General features: G+C 32.9%; 3 protein-coding genes and 2 long non-coding RNA genes across 7 annotated transcripts in view; 2 read left to right on the forward strand and 3 right to left on the reverse strand.

Moving 5' to 3' along the window:
* Positions 1-7,341, reverse strand: part of LOC105133669 (uncharacterized) — a 22,271-nt gene extending 14,930 nt beyond the window's left edge. The window contains exons 1-2 of the long non-coding RNA XR_843840.1: positions 7,329-7,341; positions 3,480-3,483 (exon numbers count right to left, since the gene is read on the reverse strand). This is a non-coding gene — a long non-coding RNA (uncharacterized LOC105133669). The remainder of the gene's footprint in view (positions 1-3,479; positions 3,484-7,328) is intronic.
* LOC105133667 (PRA1 family protein A2-like) lies at positions 3,699-6,592 on the forward strand. The gene is made up of 7 exons (XM_011037754.1): positions 3,699-4,090; positions 4,329-4,369; positions 4,453-4,531; positions 5,599-5,685; positions 5,777-5,865; positions 5,972-6,043; positions 6,133-6,592. Exons 1-7 carry the CDS (start codon positions 3,933-3,935, stop codon positions 6,234-6,236), a joined length of 630 nt encoding a protein of 209 aa, XP_011036056.1. The 5' UTR covers positions 3,699-3,932; the 3' UTR covers positions 6,237-6,592.
* Positions 7,342-7,973: 632 nt separating the features above from the next.
* On the reverse strand, positions 7,974-20,928 carry LOC105133676 (uncharacterized). Of its 3 annotated transcripts, none has more exons than XM_011037766.1 (2): positions 19,488-20,928; positions 7,974-8,007 (listed from the first exon to the last, which is right to left on the reverse strand). In XM_011037766.1, the coding sequence occupies exon 1, from the start codon at positions 20,549-20,551 to the stop codon at positions 19,748-19,750; it is 804 nt and encodes a 267-aa protein (XP_011036068.1). In that variant the 5' UTR covers positions 20,552-20,928; the 3' UTR covers positions 7,974-8,007; positions 19,488-19,747. The 3 variants fall into 3 exon arrangements, with proteins under 3 accessions (XP_011036068.1, XP_011036066.1, XP_011036067.1); XM_011037764.1 differs by lacking the exon at positions 7,974-8,007 and adding an exon at positions 18,784-19,317 and having other exon boundaries at positions 19,430-20,928; XM_011037765.1 differs by lacking the exon at positions 7,974-8,007 and adding an exon at positions 18,784-19,128 and having other exon boundaries at positions 19,240-20,928.
* On the reverse strand, positions 8,995-9,768 carry LOC105133695 (uncharacterized). The gene has a single exon (XM_011037777.1). It carries the CDS (start codon positions 9,766-9,768, stop codon positions 8,995-8,997), a length of 774 nt encoding a protein of 257 aa, XP_011036079.1.
* LOC105133677 (uncharacterized) lies at positions 17,808-18,943 on the forward strand. The gene is made up of 3 exons (XR_843841.1): positions 17,808-18,244; positions 18,357-18,441; positions 18,712-18,943. It is a non-coding gene; the product is annotated as an uncharacterized LOC105133677 (long non-coding RNA).
* Positions 20,929-21,740: the final 812 nt, after the last annotated feature.

Consider the following 21,740-nt stretch of genomic DNA (forward strand, 5'->3'; position numbering starts at 1 on the left):
TGCGGGGGGGGGGGGATACAGTGCTCGGTTGATGTTCAATTTTGCCAAAAACAATATGATTAATGTAGAATAATTAAGTGTTGAGGGACTAGGTTTAAGATCAAGACAAATATGGGGGATTAAAGTTATAGGTAGGTCAAGATTGGCTAGCATGGGGGGGAAGCCACAGCGCTCTGACAGCCTGGGCATCTTCCACTTACATCTAAACACCATCTTTTAATGGTGCATTATAAGCATCTCGTTGTTCTCATTTATTAAGGTGATGCGTGTACGAGTAGCTGGTGAATGGATTAATGCCCCTCGGGATTATGTAGTACAATGTAATCAAGGGGCTTTCTGTGTTTTTCAATTTTTTTTGTGCAGTGCAGTGTCTTAAATGCCCCTCGGGATTAAAACTTTTTATGGCTCTGGATGCAAGCGCACTTTCGTAATTTTCTTTCATTTTTTTTGGTTATTGTTATGCAGGGTCAAGGGTAATTGTATCATTTAATATAAATATAAAATAAAATTTAAATAAGAAATTAGTTGGCACGTACGAACAAGTAGATGATGTAAAAGCTTTGGATGCCACCTTTCGTGGTGACTCTAAATACATCTCGCCACCCTCGCTAGGATAGGAGGTCGTGTTCCCCCAGAAGATTGGCATCGAGTTATGACCATGCATTTTTTCGTCGCTTTCTCTTTCATGTCTCCCCTCTGGAAAATTATGTTTCCCATTGCAAATAAAAAAAATAAATCTGGCAATTTATTTAGCGAATCAAATCAAGTTTTTGTTCTTTTAATTGCAATATTTGATCTTAAATCTTTCATTGAGCTCGTTTATATATTAATTTTATTATTTAATTTTTAATTTTTATATAAATTTGATCTAGGTTCTTTTGATTTTTTCTTATTATTTTCTTAGTTGAGATTGTTTTTAATTTTATTTCTTATAATTTTATTTTATTTTTATTATTACATTGAATTTGATCCACGTTCTTTTTAAAATTTATATTTTTTATTATTATAACCTGTTTTTTTAATTTAATCCCTGATTATTTTATTAATTAAAAATTTGACATTATTATCCTTTTAGGTCTACATTTTATGATGTAATATAGCCTTATAGTCAACATCACGGTTTCTGAAAATCAGACTAGGTTAACTTTAATTATTTTTAGATTTATATTTTTTTAAAAAATAATTTCATCCTTTATTACTGAATCCGTTGAAAATTCACACTTGAAAAAATAATGTAATTTTAATAGAGTTATTATGATATCATGTCTTGGTTCATGTATTCAAGAGATTCACCAAGGTTAACTCGAACTTTTTTTTTAAAAAAAAATATTTTTTAATATTAGACCAGTTATAAAATTGAGTTTCATAATTTTATTTAGCCTACTTTTCAAGAGCTTGTCTGAATTCCCCAACCAGATTATAAATTTAGTTATATTTTTATCGAATGAGATAATAAATAATTATCATTTATGATTCCTTCGAGGGACGTGTTTTTAAGAATTCATGTATATGTTAGCTTGGATAGGTTTAAGTGGGTTTTTTTTTAATTTTCTAAAATTATTTTTTTAATTTTATTATTTTTTTATTTATTAGAAGTTGAGATTTATTTTTTTCTATTATATCTATACAATTATTTCATTCTCATTTAATTTTTATTTTGTTAATAAATAAAATTGCTACGATGTTAAATATTGTAAATATATATTTTTATGATATTAGCAAATGTTATCTTTTATCTCTAATTGTTATTGAATTTTTTGATTTTATCAAATTAGTTGAATTTATTAAACTGACCTAAATTTTTTTTTTTTTTAAGAATATTTATACCGTATTGATATTTTTTCTTATATTGAAAGAAAAAATAGATCAACTTAGGAAGGTGAATCACCTATCCAGTAACACATGATCAATAGCGTGATGAGGTTATATTTCAAATACAACATGCAATCATCATTATGTAATTTATAATCCACAAGAAACGGGAAATCTCCTAAAGTATACCAGTAATAGAACAGACCATCTCTCTAATTAACAAAGAAATTAACAGACATGGGTTTGAGCCTTACAGTTGTATGCCTGTTAACCCCGCGTTGCCTTACCTGCTTACTAGGTTTGCAGGGTGTTCAGTAGGTCGTGGGAATTAATCGTGGTGGGCGCAAACTGGGCCGGATACCCCACATTAATAAAAAATAAAAATAAAAAAAAAGAAATTATCTTGTCTGGCCAACGTTTCAAGGTCTAGACAAATTATCTCCGGGCGTATCTAATAGCGTGCCGCCTCAGCCAAAGCTGATACATCACCATATGAAACGAATCGAACGGCTGCGGCATGTTATTCCACACAAAATGCTGGCTTGCCACCACACCCAATCTCCTTCTTTCCGCGCACCCATCATCCTTACACGTACGATCCAACACACGCTTCACTTCCTTAACACCACCACGGGACCCCACAAAAATAGCAATCTTCTGCCACCCGATCACATCCATTAACGGTAAGTCCTGCATCGGACGGTCCATAACCACTACAGGCACACACCCAAAACGCAATGCTTCACCAATCCCAGAAACATCAGCTCCATGCTCGAACAAACAGAAAACACTACTCCCTAATCTCCCCACTAAAGTCATTCCATTTGACGGCTCGGATTCAATCAGAAAATCGGAATCTTTTCTCAACTCGTTGACCAAATTCGATTCTTTAACCCCATTGTATCTTACAAAACCTAGATATTTCGCTGTCCTGTTCCCCTGCGCGTGTGATGAGCGTGTGATATTCGCGAGTGGAGGAAATGTAATATCTTTGTGAGGCACAAACCTACCTTCAGTCGCCGGGAAGCAGGAGATCTGAACCGAGTTTTTCTTCAATTCCACCAGATTTCGGTCAGACTCATAACCCAGACCAGCACAGGATACATAAAAATGATCTGCGCCTAGAGTGCGGTTCCAGTACGGGAACTCCATTCTGAGGTCTCTAATAAAACGCGCGACAGAGCGCGTGGAGAGATTGGAGGAGAAAGGAACAAAGTAGAGGTGAGCCTCTTCTGGGTTTTGGGTTGCAAAGGGACTAGTTTGGAGACAAGTGAAAAAATTAGATTCAGTGGGAGAAGAGAAAGAAAGGGCGTTTGGATGGGTATAAATGTAATTTTTGAAAGAGATGAGCATGTTTTGGTAATCGGGGAAGAGAATGGTGGGTGAGAGATAGAGTGAGGTGGAGTCAATCAGGGATTTGGAAACTGAAGTCAAGAGAGAAAGGCAGAGAAAGTAAATAAAAGTAGACATTCTAAAATCCAGTCAAGAACTTTCGCGCATTTAAACCTTAAATTTTCTGTTTTTTCGGCGTTGTGAGGTTGAAGATGAAGAGAGCATGGTCAACGGAGCTGAAACAGGAACTGAACGAGGTACCCGAAGCGAGCAGGAAAAGCATAGAGCAAACGCCACGCGACCGTTCTTGTGGGCCCAAACTAGGAATCAGGCACGCAACTGTCGGGAGGGAGAGTCACTGGTTCTATTCGTGACACGTGGGAAATGATGACATAAAAGAATCATTTACTTATTTTATGTCAATTAGAATAGAAGGTAGCTGTCCGGTTGGTGCAGCTGGTTTTCACTCCACACGCACACTCAGGAGGTCCCGAGTTCAAACCTTCTAACCCATGCTTAATTCAAAGTGTTTTCCCATATAAAAATAGTAGCAATTGTTTTCCATTTTCTTTTCCCCACCACATGGTTTCTCACGAAAAATTTTTATAGAAGCTTCGATTTTTTACAAAAACATTTAGCAAAGTTCCTTCACATTACAATTTCTTCTCTTCATTTCAAATCATATGATATAAAACCTGATTTTGATTATTTTTTTTGACAATTTAAGAAGCACTAGATATTGCTGCTTTTCTTCTTATTGTTGTTATTACCAAAAAAATCCGAGGGAGATGGATTGGGGAAACGTCACAGCAGAAGATCTAATCGGGGCATTAAAGGAAATAGATTGGACATCCCCTCCTCGTCCTCTCAATGAATTCCTCTCCAAATTCACGATTCCTCGCTCTTATTCCAAGTGGAGTAGCCGCCTCAAATGCAATCTCTACTAGTACTCCCCCCCATTTGAATATAGTTTGTTCATTTTTTGTTTAATTTAAAGCCGATCACACGTTTTTAGTTTGATCCAATCTTTTGTTAATTTTAGTCAACAGTGATGCACAATCTAGGGTTTCTTTTTAATCAATCAGTCTGTGTGGAAATCTTGAATTTTATTGCAATTGATTGCTCTTATTATTTGACATCTGTATAAGGGTTTTCAATTTCTTATTAAATCTTTTTATGTGTAGCTATCGGACAAATTACTTCATTTTGATACTACTGATTCTTGGTAAGTAAACAGATCCCCAATATTATTTCATTTTACCTTGAAGAGCTTCTATGTTTAGAACTAATCTTTATATTTTGGTTCAGGTGTTGCTTGTATCTTAAGGCCTCTGGCGATTCTAGCCACTGCGTTGTCAGCTCTAGCCATTGCTTTCTTTAATGATAGGTATGCTGCTTAAACTTAACGCATCCTTTGTTCCTAATTTCTTGTTGTTTCTTTGGTGGTCTGTTGAGGTGCTTAAAATTATGGAAATGCTAGAATGATTCAATTTTTTTATTGTCATCTTTCTGGTTTCGAAAGAGTTACCAAAGTAGGCAACAAACTATAAGCTACCGAATTCTTTGAAACTTCATTCTGCTTTCTTCTTCTTAAATTGAAGAACGATTCAATTGTTTTATTGTCATCATTCTGGTTTCGAAAGAGCTACCAAAGTAGGCAACAAACTATAAGCTTCTGAATTCTTTGAAACTTCATTCTAATTTCTTCTTCTTAAATTGAACCCGGTTTATTATGAATTTTGACGGTCTAGAATTTGTTGTATTTTGCATGGAATGGAGATACAGATTAATTGTCTTCTTATTTGCATGTGGGAGCATGGATTTCAATATAAAGACAGTATTAATTTATGCATGAATTAATGCTGTGTTATGGTTGTTCCTCTTCTCAACAAGAAAAACTGGTTTGTAATTGTGGAAGTAGTTGGTTTTGTATTTTAGATGAGTTAGCTTGATAAATAGATTTCAAAGGATGTTCCATAAAAGATTATCCTTAGCATGAAATTGATATAGATGTTGGGTGCTCTTAGCATGAAATTGATATAGATGTTGGGTGCTTGTTATATTTCCTAGGGGTGTGTTCGTTAGGTGGGATTGGGGGGATGGATGGATGTGGGATTATGGGTGAGAAGTGAAGGATTGGGTATTCACCTTGTTTGGAGACATAGGGAAGGATCTGAAAGAACCTTCCTATGCCACTTCAGCAGCTTGGGGGGGAGGGCCCTGATTACAATGGAGAGAACAGTTCACCTAACAAGTTATCAAGAATTATGTGTTTGAAGTTGGCTGTTTTTTTTGCTTTTTCTGTGCAAGCTATGCTATGCTTCTGAGTTGTGGAGTTTGGGGGAGAGGTTGGACAGTGATTGTGCAGTGTTATAATTATTCTACATACCTTTAGTTGTTCTTATGACATGATATATGCAGCAAACAATAACATTTGGTTGTCCTCTTTTGCAGTTTTGCAGCTAGTTTCAGTGAGAAGGTAACGAGAACTGTAAGGAAGTTTTCTCCACATTTGGCGGCAAAGATGAGACCTCCGCATATGTGAGTTAGTAAAAACTACTAATTTACCTTCTATTGCTCATTTCTGAAGTGGATTGCAGTTGTACTTACCACACATGCTTAATTTATGCAGGCCTGTTATCCGTGGCCGTCCATCAGCGAAAAAATCAGTGTACATTTGTGGCCAGCCTCGTTTATTGTTTGTCCTTTTATTCTCAGCTGGTAGTTAAAATCCCTGGGCTCTATTTCTAAACAATTCTGGGATATTTTGAGTTGTGATGAATGATACCTGATCAAATGTTTCCTTCTTTTCAACATCTCTTTGCAGCCAGTTTTCTTCTGTGGTATTCTTCTGGCAGTCTTTTGTATGTTTCGTGGGCGTACGTCATTAGCATCTTTGGTAAATTTCACGGTTCCTATATATTTGGTTTGAGCAATCCCTTGTAGAAAATTTTAGATCTAATTGATTACTCACATTTCCGTCTGCAGTCACTGTTCTCCATGCAAGCTTCAGAACACCTAATCTGAAAGCACGCCTCAACACATTCCGTGAAGAATTTCGTGCAGTCTGGCGCAATTACAGTGAGCTCTAACTGTCTGCGGAGTTAAAAAGGACGTCAGGATCAGTGCAAATCCTGCTCCGTACCTTGCGTTTCAGTTAAAGTGAGTATTCTTTGTAAAATGTAAATGGATAGTTCTCATCTTAATATTGAGTCAGTTAACAATATGAACTAGTCTGTAGCCTGTAGTGTTGCAAAATCCTGCTTTGCTATCTGCTTCTACGGTCGCTTGGCTGTATGGTAGATCTTTCGTCAGAGAGTCACGGGGGATTTTCTAATAGGAAATGGATTTGAAATTTCCTCATTTATAAATTCCTAGCGGATGAACTACTGTGCTGGTTACCGTTTGGTGACACTGCTGCCAGTGGTAAATCCGTAGAACCATTTTACAAATCGCTGGTGGGGTTGGGTATGGGACTGTAATCTCTATACTCGTGGTGTGCGTCTCCTGACTTTTGTGAACCGAAAGAAAACTTTTGTTTGATAACGAGGCATCTGGCATTGGAAAGTCAAAGATTAAAATTGGCCCGTTGCAAGAATTAAAACTTGCTCCTTGATTACTTTGGAAAGTCACAGGATTGTGTAGATAATGGTTGTTTTTTTAAATATTTTTTATTTAAAAATGTATCAAAATAATATTTTTATTTTTATTTTTAATATTTAATTTTAATATTAGTATATAAAAATCAATCTAAAAAAAATATTTTTTCTAAGAACACTTTTCAAAAAAAAAATGGGGCCTAATATCTTGTAAAAACAAGCACGGGACGCACTGAATCCCAGCTGTTATTACAAATCAAATACACACGTTAATTCCTTTTCTTTTCCTTGAAAAATGTGAAAAACATAATTAATGGATCTTTCAATCATCATTCACCGCGTCAAGTGATCGTGAAAGCTTATTCAGAGGACAACTTTGTAATTTGATTGCTTTTTAGAGGTTGTTTGTTTTGTTGTAAAAATTGTCTGTTGTTATTCATTTTTTGCAGCTCCATGTAAACAAAAAACAAGAAAAAAAAGGAAAGGAAAGGAGAAAATGCAATACATATTGGAAGAAAATCAAAAAATATATCAGAACACCCAAAAAATTATCAAAGATTGGATGAAGCAGACCAAATATCTAACATTGAAAATTTTGACAATGTAATTTTAAATAATGAATGCCATATTAGTAAAGAAAATTTAATTTGAGTAGAAAAATTTAAAATTTGATGTTTAAGGATCCAATTTTAATTTTTTAAGGTTTAATTAATTTTATGAAGGGTTTAATTGCAAGAAAAAAATATTTATGTGGTCAATTTAGACTTTATTTGAAAGAAATTAAATTCTAGGGTCAAATTATAGTTTTTAAAAGTTAATTTAATCAAATCAGGAGATTTAATTACATAAATTTTAAAGTTTGATGAATAATTAAACTTTAATTGAAAGAAATTAAATTCTAGAGTTAAATTATAATTTTTAAAAGTTAATTTAATTATAAAATTTAATTATATAAATATTAAAATTTAATGAATAATTAGATTATTATTTTTAAAATAAAAAAATAGCTCAGGACTACATACTCAGTTAAAAAGCCCAAAAAAACGAGTCCATGAGAAACTTTCAATGAAGAGTGGAGGATTGCGTGAGGAACGAGGCATTTGCCATGGGAAAACCAAACATTCAAATCGACCAATGGTAAGAATTGAATGCAAACGTAAACCAGGTAAATGAAAATATAAATGCAATCCCACTGATTTCTTGGAAACTTACATGATTACAGCAAACCATGTGTACTTGAGTTGAAAAAAAAGGCACAGAAAACCTCAAATCATAACCGTCATTATAAACTGAATACATGTATTATTGGGATTTAACCCTTTTATTTTGGAATGGGACAACCATCAAGTTGTTACACCATCATAATCATTGATGAAGAGACTCGTAAAATACTCTTGGTTTATTCCATTCGTCCGTTGTGATGAACAGCGTGGCAGATGATTTTTTTTGTGAGCGCGCTCCCCGTGCCAAATCTATAGAAAGAGATTACAAGGGCATGAAATGTTGGATTTGAGGAGAAAAATTGTGTTTAGTACTGTGATAATTTTTATAATTATATTTTGAATAAAATTATTTTATAAAAGTTGTATATAATTAATGGTAGTTTGATATTGATATATATTTAGTTAAATCTATTATTAGAATTAAAGTCGAATAAAAAATAATTTAATTTATTTAGTGATATGTATTAATATTGATAAATTTTAATTTAAATATTGTAGATTTAATTACTGCTATTGTATTATAAAATAAATAATATTTTATATAATAAAATTATTGATTCATTAAACTATTTACAATTCTATCACGTATGAAATTCATCCAACAAAAACTATAATTTCTATGATTTTTTAAGCGTGCAACAAAATCAGGTAAAATATCATTAGGGATAAAATTAGGATTATAATAAAATTTTACGAATGCTACGCTACCATGCAATCTTTTTTTAATTTATACAGTATCATTAAATAATATTAAATATTAATTTTTTAAATAAAATATAATTAATAAAATAGATTTTTTTACTATTCACATGTTCACTTTTTCTGGTAGAATGAATTAATTTATTCTACACTGTTTACTTAATAAAAATGAACATCATCTATGAAACTAACACCAAATTCTTTTTTTGAAATTATGTTTCTATGTTATTTTTTAATAAATCTTATATTTTAGAAATGCTGATTAATACTTTAACCAAACATTTTTTTATGGATGAAAACACAACCTCTGCGACGAAGATAAACACACTCTAAGATCCCCAAAAGTCTCCTGTAGAAAATGGCATCACACCAACCACAGAACTAAACAGCACTTGAGCACCTAACCTGGCCACAGCGGAGATAATGTTCCTCCTCCTACGACCTTGATTGCCATTGTGGGCGGCACGATGGCCCATTTGTCCTTGGTTAGGAGCCATCATAGGAAAACCATGGAAACCACCCATAAACTGTCGTGGGCCCATGTTCGCTCGGGTGGAGCGAGGGGAAGATCGAGGTGGGGTCTGGAGATCATAAAATGGCTCATAAACGCAGTCCAAGTGCACATCCACTTGGCAAATATCACACCCGTAACGCCATGATGTGCAAGCATCCCAACAAACCACGCACCTACTGGACATCCTTGGCTGCCGAAGTGTCAAGGAATGGTTAGGGAGGTGGCCGTGCTGCAACTTCGTCGGAATTTGTGTGCAAACTGGATGCACGTTGAAGTCACAAACGTTACATGCATAGAAAAGCCCGTCAGCACACTCTTCACATATGTCACACACTTTGCGGGTGCCAACAAGGCTGACAAGTGTTAACTCATGCACGTGCAAGCCAGATCGGAGCTTTTTGGGACAAGAGGCGCAATATTCATGAAGATCAAAATTGCAATAGGTGCACCTGTAGCTCTTCTCGTAACCACAGGTCCTGCAACCATCGCAGATGAATTCACCCCCTACGGGTAGGTGGAACTCGAAAAGAGGGTGAATGTGACTGGGGTGTCGTAACATTTGAGGCCTTGGAGATGATGGCATGCTCATTCTCGCCTTCTTCCTGTCCCGAACTGAAACAAAATGAAAGGAGTATACAGCTATTAAAGCTGTTGAGTTAATGTGTTATTGAGCAATGGAGGAGAGCGGGGAAGGCTAGCTATTTAAAGGCCTTCCATTTCATAAGAGGATACTCAAGAGAGAAGACGAAGGTGAAATCCACTTATTTTATAGCGCAATTAAACCCTGTTTTTAGATACAGAATCTTGCTTCATGGAATCAATTAGTGGAAGGACATATCATGGATGTATTGAAGTGTACAAGTTGAGGTTATTATATTTCCATCTTCAACCAGTGAGTCGAACTCCTCCATCCTGTCATCGTGCATGATAATCCTCCAATCCACCAACTAAATAACAGTAATGAAAGCGAGGGGAGATTGTTCAGAATTCTCTTTTCATTTTTTCTGAGATAAATTAATGAGCTGGAGAATCATATAATTTGTGGGTGATAAAAATATTCTTATACATCATTTTAATTGTTAGTTGAGATTAAACAATGAAGAACCAAAGAAGTAGACGAAAGGTGGGGTTTTTCAAGTCTTAATAGCAACACTAACTAACTACCTACTCGAATGAGTTGACATTTTCGCGCTACTTGGATTGGTCTGTGACCATGTCTATCTTGTTTGGCCATCGTTGCTGACCGAGTATTAATTTGTTAAAAAAATTATTTTTTTATATTTTTATGTGTTGATATTAAAAATAAAATTTAAAAAATAAAAAATATATTATTTTAAGATATTTTTAAATAAAAAAACATTTTATGAAATAACCACTAGTACACTACATAAACTCTTAACAGGAAAATTGCCTAATGAAATTGTCTCCAAGTGGAAAATTAACCGAGCCAATTAAAACATAGATGGTGTTAATATTTAATACTTGTATTGCTATGATTTTTTACATGAATAAGATTTTTTATTATAATTTTTTTTTATTTTTTATTAGAAATACTGAAAAGTTTGCTAGTTCTGTCTTGGATGTTTTAAAAAAGTTATGAGAGCTTCGTTAAAACTAAGATATTTGTATTTTGTGGGCATACAATAATACAGGTTAGGCTGGTGTGGTAACATGGGTGTGTACCGCGCAGATGAACACTCATGTCACCACAAAATAATTAAATACATCTAAAAATATTATATTTAATAAAATTAGAATTTGTGTATTTGCCATTTGGTATTATAAATTTACAGTTTGCATCTTTATTTTTTAATTATTTATTGTAAATTAAAAGATTTCTCTCGAGAATCAAGAAAATAAACCTAGTAGATTAGAAGAACTAAGCTAGACTCCTTGTTTTTCAATAGTCGAGGACTTATAAAACGACTTTAAGCTGTTCTTGGCTTTTGAGGAAATTGAATAATTAATCAGGGACAAAATTGTTATTTTCTTCTTACTAAATGGTAGAAATGATACGCGATTTTAGTAAATGATTATACCTTCGTGTACATATTTTTCTTGTCATGAACTATGATGTAAGCTGCTCCAAAGAATGAGTTAGATAGACTTTCGATTTTCCTGGAGGGGGAGACAGAAGGCGACAGACTGATTAATTAAAACAAGAGTCGGCTGATTAAATCTACTAAATTGAACACTTGCCATTTCCAGATGATTTATAATTTATTTATATATATATATATATATATATATAAAAGACTTTAAATTATGCGTTTGATGTCATTGAAATATTGGCCGGTGGGTGGAATTAGACTTTTAGCTCAAATTAGCTGGAAACGAATAATTTGGCTTCATTTAAAAAAAAATGAAAGAAAATAATATATATATATACCACTCGAGGTGGCCACTGTATAGGACTGTAGTCTCTCTTCACATTTGGTATCTGATGAACCAAAATGAAAGTTGCTGGGGGGATGAGGTGTCATCTAACAAAGGGGATGAGGGCCATTCAAACTACAAGTTTAAACGCGGAGCTTTTAAAAAATCTAAATGCATTATTTTTCATACACGTGTACACCTAGTGTACTGATATGTAATTTGATATGGTTGTAATTATATTGACTACTTGCTGACGGTGTTTCCAAGATAAGATATGTTTATAGAACGAGGTTTTTTTAGCGGTTAATTAGGTGAACTCTCAAACAGCTCCCCTGTGCAATATTCCAATGTAAAGAAAATTATTTTGATGAATATTTTTTAAGGACTATTTCATAATAAAATAAATATCTCATAGAGAGAAAAAATAATAATAGATATGCTATAAAATATTGAATTTAAAAACAAAGTTATTCATGTGTTGAATATTTATTTTTTTAATATAAAAAACTCATAGTTTAAGAAATAGTTATAATTCTTGAATCTTATCTTTTACTTGAACAAAGGAGAAAAAGTGATTTATCATGGTTACATTTATGAATTATAGATATTTTTAGCATATGTATTAACAATTATTAACTAGGAATAATATCTTTATCACATATATCCATAAGAAAATATATCTCCTCCATGTGTATTAATGAGACAATGACAATCTCATCAATTCTAAGTGGTTAATAACTTGTAGTTGATGTCTCGCAAACCAAGGTAGTTCATGATTATTATCTACAAAAGGTCTCTTTTGATGGATAGAGGGACTCTCTAGTGGTAAAATCAGTAATCTTATAAAAAAAATAACAATGATATTTTAGAAAAATAAAAATATATATGTGCCAAAAATATCAAGAATAAAGAGATTGTGAACACTTGTACCAAATGTCTTATGGTGTATTTATAGCTTATAAGTCTTAATTTTGTTTTGAAAAGAAGGATTTGTAGTGTCATTTCATCATAATAATATTTATGAAAGATAAAATATCTCTTACACAAATATTAACAAGCATTAATAAGAAAAAACATTTATTACATAAATATTTATAAGTATTATTAAACAAATATATAATGAGCATTAATAAGTAAAGAAGAAGAAAGGACTTGGTACATATTTTTGAATTTAAAAAATAAACTAAAACATATCATTTAGGGATTAAACTCAAGTGAATAAATCTAAAACCTCAGACCAAATTAAACAAAACACTTGAATAAAGGGGTTGAAATTGATCAAATCAATTGCCAAAGTGGAAAAAATAAAAGTTTGTTGGTCAATTAAGAGTCAAATTGCATAAATTTATAATCAATGATCAAAATGAAAGAAAGGTCAACTTAGAGGCTGATAATTGAATTTGGCAAGAGTGACATTGCTTGAAATTAAAATTTTAGAGGTAATTATGGATGCAATTAAAAGAAATTGAGAGAACATGTACTCAATTGAAAATTTTCAATCCCAAATTAAAAACCATAACTGACACATCATTCAAATTTAATGAAGAGAATGTGAGTGGCACATCATTTGATAAACTAACCTCTGTTTTAATAGTTTTGGCTAATCGAGTTGACAACTTCGAATAAATAAATGCAAAGCTATAGACTTTGAGATTATGCAATACTAGATCCAAATGAAAAATGTGAATCTCCTTTACCAACTTCACATAATCTCAGGTAATGATGACATCAGAATTTCTTTAAAGAGACCTTAAAAGTAAGCAACTTAGTCAATTATGACTGAAACATTATTGTTCAATAACCGACATTATTTTCATATATTCATACACAAAGTCTCCTACATGGATTCTTATTAAAGGTTTATAATATTTACCATAAGAATAAAAGGTCAAAAATGGATTTAATACTTTATAAAACCTTAATAAAACTCTATAAATACCCCGTTAAAAAGAGAGCTAAGAAGGAGAGGATATAAGGTTAAAAAATAGGAAAATATTCAAAAGAAACTTAAGTATAAGGGACTGGTTGTGTAAGGGGAAGACGCATCACCCTTAGTGCACCCTACCAAAAGTAAGCTGCATTGTTATTTGATTGTTTTTTCTAAATTTGGTTTCTATTCGTTGATCTTTTCTAAGTTTTAAGGTAGATTTCTCTTCATTAGAGAGTTTCTACTTTATTGGATCAAATTATAACTATTCTAAAGTCTAAATTTTAACATCGTATTTATTTATATCTTGTATCTTTAATACTTGAGATTATACTTTATCGTGTAATTTTATACCCCATAAATATTAAAGTCTATATCTGGATCCTAAAAAAAATTAAAAAAAATATTTTTGACATGTTGGTCAAATCCTAATGCATAATCATAAACTAGTTAAATATTCATTTTTGAATTTTTAAGCATAAAAAAGATGCAAATTTGTTTTTTATGAAAAATATGCTTGGAAAAATTTTAGGATTTTGTTGTATGCAACAAAATATTTTTTAAAAAAAATATTTTGAAATTTTTTATTTTTCTGAAATATATTAGAGAAAATTGGATATTTTAATACCATATTTTTATTTTACAATGTAAATATACAACTCGATATTATGCAAAATTGGTAGAAAAATATGCGAGAAAATTAAAAAATTTTGAAAATTTTTAGATTTAAAAAAAAAACAGTCCACTGCATGAACAGTGGATGTGAATTATAATTTACGCATATTGTTCACTTATGAACAGTGAAAATTTCATGCGGAAGATGAAGAACCAGGGGAAGGGTAGCACACCACCTGGCATAGTGGTGATAGCTAGCTGGCAGGGGAGGACAATCTAAAGCAATGGTGGAAACATTGATGGAGTTCGATGTCGGCTATGGAAGGAAGAAAAAAACATTACAAAAGGGAGAGAAATGCTGAAAGGAGAAGAGGAAGAGAATCACGATGGATGCTTGGTAACCTATTAGTGGTAGAAATGATGAGGGGCTCACATGAGGACAGTGATTGAGGTTGTGACAGATGGTGGTCGATAGTAGAGGAAGCAAAAGAAAAGGAAAAAAATTCACTAGAAGGGCTGCAGAGAGGAGAGAGAAATCGATGGTTACTCTTAGTGGTCGACTGGTGGTTGTGTTAGCTTCCTACGGTGGAGCTGATTGTAGAAAGACCGGTGATGAGGGTGGTGGTGGTTGAAGGCCACGGTGGAGGGAGAAAGAAAGAAGAAATGTGTAGAAATTGTAAAAAAAAATGGTTTTTTAGTTTATTTTAGACCTGATTTTTTGCTCTCTCAAGCTATAAAATTCACTTCTATTTATAGGCGATGGAAGAGGGCAATCTTGTCTATATCGAGGAAAAATTTCAGCCTTTCATTAGTTAGGAAGGATCCCAACCATCAGCTCAAAATAGGTATCATAAGTTGGTAATCTGCAAACAAAAGCTAACTGAGTTAGTCTCTTTAGATTGTTACTTGAGATGATGCATTGTCATTTAGCCTAAACTAATCACATGAGGTTATAGAGAAAGTGTAGAGGATCATTTTCATATAAGATTTATCAAATTTAATGGACATTAGTTATATTAAATACAGCTATAAAGTACGTAATAAGATCAATATTTTCAGGTAAAAAAGAAAGATAATGAAATGTGTTGAGTTCTGTTTTTACCAAAATTTATTTTAGTTCTTTCTCTTTGAATCACTTTCACTTGAACCCTAATTGATCTTAAACTTTTTTATTAAATGCAATTAAGCCTGTAATTTTAATCAATTAACTTCATAAAAATTAAATTTAGTCTTTTAAAATTCAAATCTTCTAAATTAAGCCAAAATTAGGCTCCTAGACTTAATTTTTCACCAATCAAGCCCAAAATAAAATTAATTTGACCCATTTAAAGTATAATTAAGTCATTGCACTTAATTAATTTTTTCAATTAAACCCAAATTAATTCTTAAATATAATTAAAATTTAATTTGGCCCATGATTAAATCAAATTAGTTTATTAAAAATTTAATTATGTCATTGGGCTTAAGTTTTACTCAAATTTGTTTAATAATCATTCAATTTGACCTTGAATTTGTATTTTTCTCTATTTTTAGGCATAATGGGGTACAATTAGGCCTTAAGTTTCCTAAAAAAATTACAGCTTGATTTTTTCCTATTTTTCTAGTCCTTCTTAATCTGCTTTATCCATATTATCAACCTTTATTTTATTTTTTAATTTTGAAAAAAAATATTTTTTGAGAAATAACCTAAAAATAGGTTATGACATAATGTATGAAAGGACCCTTGAGCAAGCATAGATTATCTTAAATATTTCAAACAAATCCTAACATTTAAAACTGCCTTTTATCCAATAAAGACCTGAAATTTAAAACTGTCTATTATCCAATTAAACCAAAATCAACTGCATGATTAATTACGAATTCTTTTTTACAAGCATTGGACACAATAGGTTATGTGAACCAAGAACCTGAGCACATTCCAACCAATTCCTAAAAGATATAAATTTGAATTAAATTCAAAATGGTAACTAATCCCAACATTAAAGTATTAAAAAAACTAAAATAAATAAAAAAATTTAAATAGTCTTATTCATGAAACATATAATTGTAATATGTATGTTGTATTTTGTTTTCTTAAGATTGTAGTTCAATGAGTCAAAGCACCACCTTATCAAAGCGGAAGTCGCCGGTTCGAGCCCCGTCAGTTCCAACAAATCCAATAAAAAAAATACATCAATTTATCTCTTTATTTTTTGTAAAGAGGGTGAAATAGCAAAATTTCATTTCCAAAGGAGATCCTTATTATTATTTTATATTTTTTTCTTTTTTCATCAAAGCAAATAAAAATATGACCATTTTCATTTCTTCAACTAATATCGATGGAGATGGATAAAGACACATGTGGATTAGTATAATTTTTTGTAGCGTCGTATTCAGGATTCTAAAAGAGACCTCACTGAATTTGGCCTTTTCGATTCCTCCCAATCTGTATAATCAAACCAAATCAGTTACCCTATCTTTTCCGGTAGCACATACACAAATAGAATTTTTATTTGTATGATACAAAATGACTTAATTTCTTTGATAAAATCCTTTTAATTGGAAAGGTCTCATCTTTTTTTGCCTTTAATGCAACTTTTTTATTGATTTTTTAAAGGTTTTTGATGTTTTTTATATAATAATACTATTGTTTAAATTTTTTTGTTATATAATATTGTTTTTGTTTTTGTTTAACTTAAAAAATGCATGTTCAAGCAAGAATGTTTCTTGATTGTGCTAGGTCTGTCCATGATCAAAATGAGTTTAAAAAATCTAATTTTAAATCATATTATATGAATATGTAGTATGTTTTAAGTTAGTAGTTTTTTTATTTATTACCTGATGCATGCTTTTGATGTTATTTGTTAGTTTTTTAAATTAAAAAATGTTTATGAAAGGTAGTGTGACATGTTCAGTTAAAGAAAACATGCTTTAGAAGACAAAAATATCATTTTTTAGGTTTGATAATGACTGCCTTTTACTAGGTTCATTGGGTTATAGACAATGTTTTTTGTATTTTTGAAAAGAACATTACCTTGACCTCATAATTTGAATCAGTTTTGGTCCGTTTCTTTACATTAAACCCTTTGAATAACTTAATTAGTTGATAATTTAGGGTTATTTGTATTAATAACAAGTTTTTGACATCAGAACTCATTTTGATAAAATCATAATATTTTAGTGATAATTAAAGTGAATAAATACTAGATTATTAATCCTTACATGATTTCCAACATATACGAGCCTTTGTTTTAATAGTATTTGGTATGATCTAAGTTTTACATTACTAGGCTTAAGTTTAAATGTTCTTTGTTTTTTTGTATTTGATCTATTTTGGTTAAGAATTTTTTAATTTTTGTGTTTTTTTATGTTTAATTTATTTTTTAGCTTTGATTTTGTATTTTGGTTGTTTTGGAGCCATCAAGATTTTGATTTGATTCATGGTAAATGATCAAATTATTTTCATGTATATTTTATTTGTTTATAAAAAATTATATTTTTATTATGCTCAGAAAAAATAAATAAATAAAAGGCAGTCGAGGCTCCATAAATAGTTTACCGAACACGCTTTTGACCGAAAGCGACATAGGAAATGCCTAGTCTTCTTCTGGTAGGTTTCCGTGTGGAACTATGAAGTCAAGTCGTTAACCAAATGCAAGGATACTTCCACGAAAATGAATGTCTGCTTTCCGTGTAGTTTCGACTTGCACTCCAAGTAAAATAAAATTTTGCCCTTTATATTTTCCTATTGTATGTGTCAAGCACTATCCGCAACTAAAACCTCTCAAGTCTCATCCATTTGATTTCCAATATTTGCTTCCATTTTTATCTGGCAATTCACAAATGGCTTCTTCAAGTCGTCACCAAAAGCAACTGTCACTCACTCCTCGTGATAATCACTCTCATGCCTGCATAATCCAGGAGACGAAAACTTCATTTTCCAAGATGACCATAACCACCGGGACGCCGCACAATCAGCGGCCTATATCGAAGGGAAATCATATTGCCCTTGAACAAGGAGTCGTCAACAAAATAAAGAAGCCTACCATCGACAAACAGAGGCTAGTCGTTAAGGAGCAGAAGCATGAGTTCAGAGAAAAGAAGATCGTGAGCTCCTACACTGCAGTAGAGAAGGAGAAGAAGCGAATCCCGCACAAGCATAGAAGCGGTGCGTGTGTGTGTGTGCGCGTATTTAATTATGATCATGATCATGTGCATGCGTTACAGATTTTCCCTCTTTTTTTCATCTGATCTTTTTGGCGCAACTTGTGAAATTGCAGGGGGCACTTTAGAAGTCACCGTCAAAACAAAATTTTGACATTATCATCTCTCCGTCACCGAAGCCATCGCAAACTTGAAGTTCCAGTGAGTTTCCGTCCTGTCAATAAACATTTCTACAAGTCTCCTTTAGGCTTTAACCTCAACCAGCTGATCAATACCATCAAATTTAACAATCTTTCATCAATAAAACATCAATTAGAACAGAAATTTTTAAAAGCAAAAGCTACTGTGGGTTTTTTTTAAAAATCACTATTTAAAATCACAAAGAAATATTGGAGAAAGAATTAATTGTCCAAAATATATTGTTAGCTTTCCATCTTCACTTTGTAACTAGTTGTGCTTTAATAATTTCAGGAATTTCTCTGGTGGTGTGCACGTCAGAAGGCAACTTGCATGTATAATTAGCAATTATGCCGATGTAGAACGTTTTTTTTTTTTTTTGTTAAATATGTATTTCCCTATGGTTTCCCTTGTTATCAATACCCCCCCGGCCTTAAAATAAAAGGGTTCTTGTTACATTGTGTATGTTTAATTGAGGATTAATCCTCTTCAGGCAATATATATCAGGTTTGATGTGTGGATTGTATACCTATGATTTGCGTGTCTGTTAATTAATCAGCAGAGACTTGAAAAGAAAGAAGGAAGGAAAAGGAAAAGGAAAAAGAAAAGCATCTAACCAATTCCCCAAGAAGGTTACTGAGGTATTGGCTCATCTGATAATATATAGATCCGCTTTTTAAATTATTATCCCGCATTAACGTTTGAATTGTTCTACAAGAAAATAAAATTCTCTTCGGTTTAGATGTGAATAATTTTAGAGAAACATCTGACAAGGGTATAGTTTGCTCTCAAAAATAAAAACACTAGCTCAAGACTACATACCCGGTTAGAAGGCCCAAAAAAATAAGTCCTTGAGAAACTTTCAAGGAAGAATGGAGGATGACTGGAGGAACGAGGTATCTGCCATGGGAAAACCAAACATTCAAAGCGGCCATTGGTAAGAATTGAAAGCAAACGTAAACCTGGTAAATGAAAATATAAATGCAATCCCATTGATTTCTTGGAAACTTACATGATTACAGCAAACCAGATGTACTTGAGTTGGGAAAAAAAAAAGAGGCAAAGTAGACCTCAAATCATAACCGTCATTACAAAATCAATACATGTGTTATTGGGATTTCACCTTTTTTCTTTTGGGTTGAGAAAACCATCAAGTTGTTACACCATCATAACCATTGATGAAGAGGCTCGTAAAATACTTTGGTTTATTCCATTCGTCCGCCGTGTGGAGAATGAAGAACTGCGTGGCGGATGCTCTTTTCGTGAGCGCGCTTCCCATGCCAGATCTATAAAAAGAGATTGCATGAGCATGAAATGTAGGATCTGAGGACTAAGATCCCCAAAGGTCTTCTATTGAAAATGGCGTCACACCAATCACAGAACCAAGCAGCACATTAGCAGCTAACTTGGCCACAACGGAGACAATTTTCCTCCTACGACCTTGATTGCCATTGTGGGCGGCAAGATGGCCCATTTGCCCTTGGTTAGGAACCATCATAGGAAAACCAGGGAAACCGCCCATAAGCAGTCGTGGGCCCATGTTCGCTCTGGTGGAGCGAGAGGAAGATGGGCTCGCGAGACATGCCTCGAATTGCGGTGAACCCATATTTGCCTCCATGGACCGAGATCGAGGTGGGGTCTCGAGCTCATAACAAAATGGCTCATAAACGCAGGCCAAGTGCACATCCACTTGGCAAATATCACACCCGTAACGCCATGATGTGCAAGCATCCCAACAAACCACGCACCAACTGGACATCCTTGGCTGCCGAAGTGTCACGGAATGGTTAGGGCGGTGGCCGTGCTGCAACTTCGTCGGAATTTGTGTGCAAACTGGATGCACGTTGAAGTCACAAGAGCTACATGTATAGAAGAGCCCGTCAACACGCTCTTCACATATGTCACACACCTTGCGGGTGCCAACAAGGTTGACAAGTGTTAACTCATGCACGTGCAAGCCAGATCGGAGCTTTATGGGACAAGTGGCGCAATATTCATGAAGATCAAAATTGCAAAAGCTGCACCTGTAGCTCTTCTTGTAACCACAGGTCCTGCAACCATCGCATATGAATTCACCCCCAATGGGTAGGTGGAACTCGAAAAGAGGATGAATGTGACTGGGGTGTCGTAACATTTGAGGCCTTAGAATGATGGCATGCTCATTCTCGCCATCTCCCTGTCCTGAACTGAAACAAAATGAAAGGAGGATACAGCGATTAAAGCTGTTGAATTAACGTGTTATTGAGCAATGGAGGAGAGTGGGGAACGGCTAGCTATTTAAAGGCCTTCCAATTCATAAGAGGATACTCGAGACAAGACGAAAGTGAAATCCATTTATTTTATAGCGCAATTAAACCCTGTTTTTAGATACAGAATCTTGCTTCATGGAATTAATTAGTGTGAGGACATATCATTGATGTATTGAAGTGTACAAGTTGAGGTTATTATATTTCCATCTTCAACCAGTGAGCCGAACCCCTCCACCCTGATATCGTACTTGATAATCCTCTAATCCACCAAGTATATAACAGTAATGAAAGCGATGGGAGGTTGTTCAGATTTTTCTTTTCATTTTTTCTGAGATAGATTAATGAGCTGAAGAATTATATAATATGTGGGTGGTAAAATATTCTTATACGTCATTTTAATTGTTAGCTGAGATTAAACAATGAAGAACCAAACAAGCAGACGAAAGGGGGAGTTTTTCAAGTCTTAATAGCAACACTAATTAATTACTCGAATGATTTGACATTTTCACGACAAACTCAAAGTTGGATTGGTCAGTGACTAAAAGTCTATCTTGTTTGCCCCTCGTTGCTGACCGAGTTTAATTTGTTAAAAAAATTGTTTTTATGTTTATTTTTATTTAAAATTATTTTTTTATTTTTATATATTAATATTAAAATTTAGATTTAAAAAATAAAAAAATATATTATTTTAATATATTTTTAAATAAAAAATATTTTATAAAATAACCACCACGGAAAATTGTCTAATAAAATTGTCTTCAAAGAAAAAAATAACCAAGTAAATTGATGTTAATATTTACTCCTTTTACTGCTATCATTTATTAATTTTTTATTATAAAAAAAATAGAAATACAGAAAAGTTCGGTTTTGTCTCAGATGTGTAGTGGTGTTAAGAAAAGTTATGAGAGCTTGGTTATAACTAAAATATTTATATTTTGGAGGCATGCAGTAAAATAGGTTAGGTTGCTGTGGTAAGATGAGTGTGTACCGCGCAGGTGGACACTCATCTGACCACAAAATAATTAAATACATCTAAAAATATTATATTTAATAAAATTAGTATTTATGTATTTT

Source organism: Populus euphratica, unplaced genomic scaffold (genome assembly GCF_000495115.2).
Source record: "Populus euphratica unplaced genomic scaffold, PopEup_1.0 scaffold36.1, whole genome shotgun sequence".
Classification (NCBI taxonomy): domain Eukaryota; kingdom Viridiplantae; phylum Streptophyta; class Magnoliopsida; order Malpighiales; family Salicaceae; genus Populus; species Populus euphratica.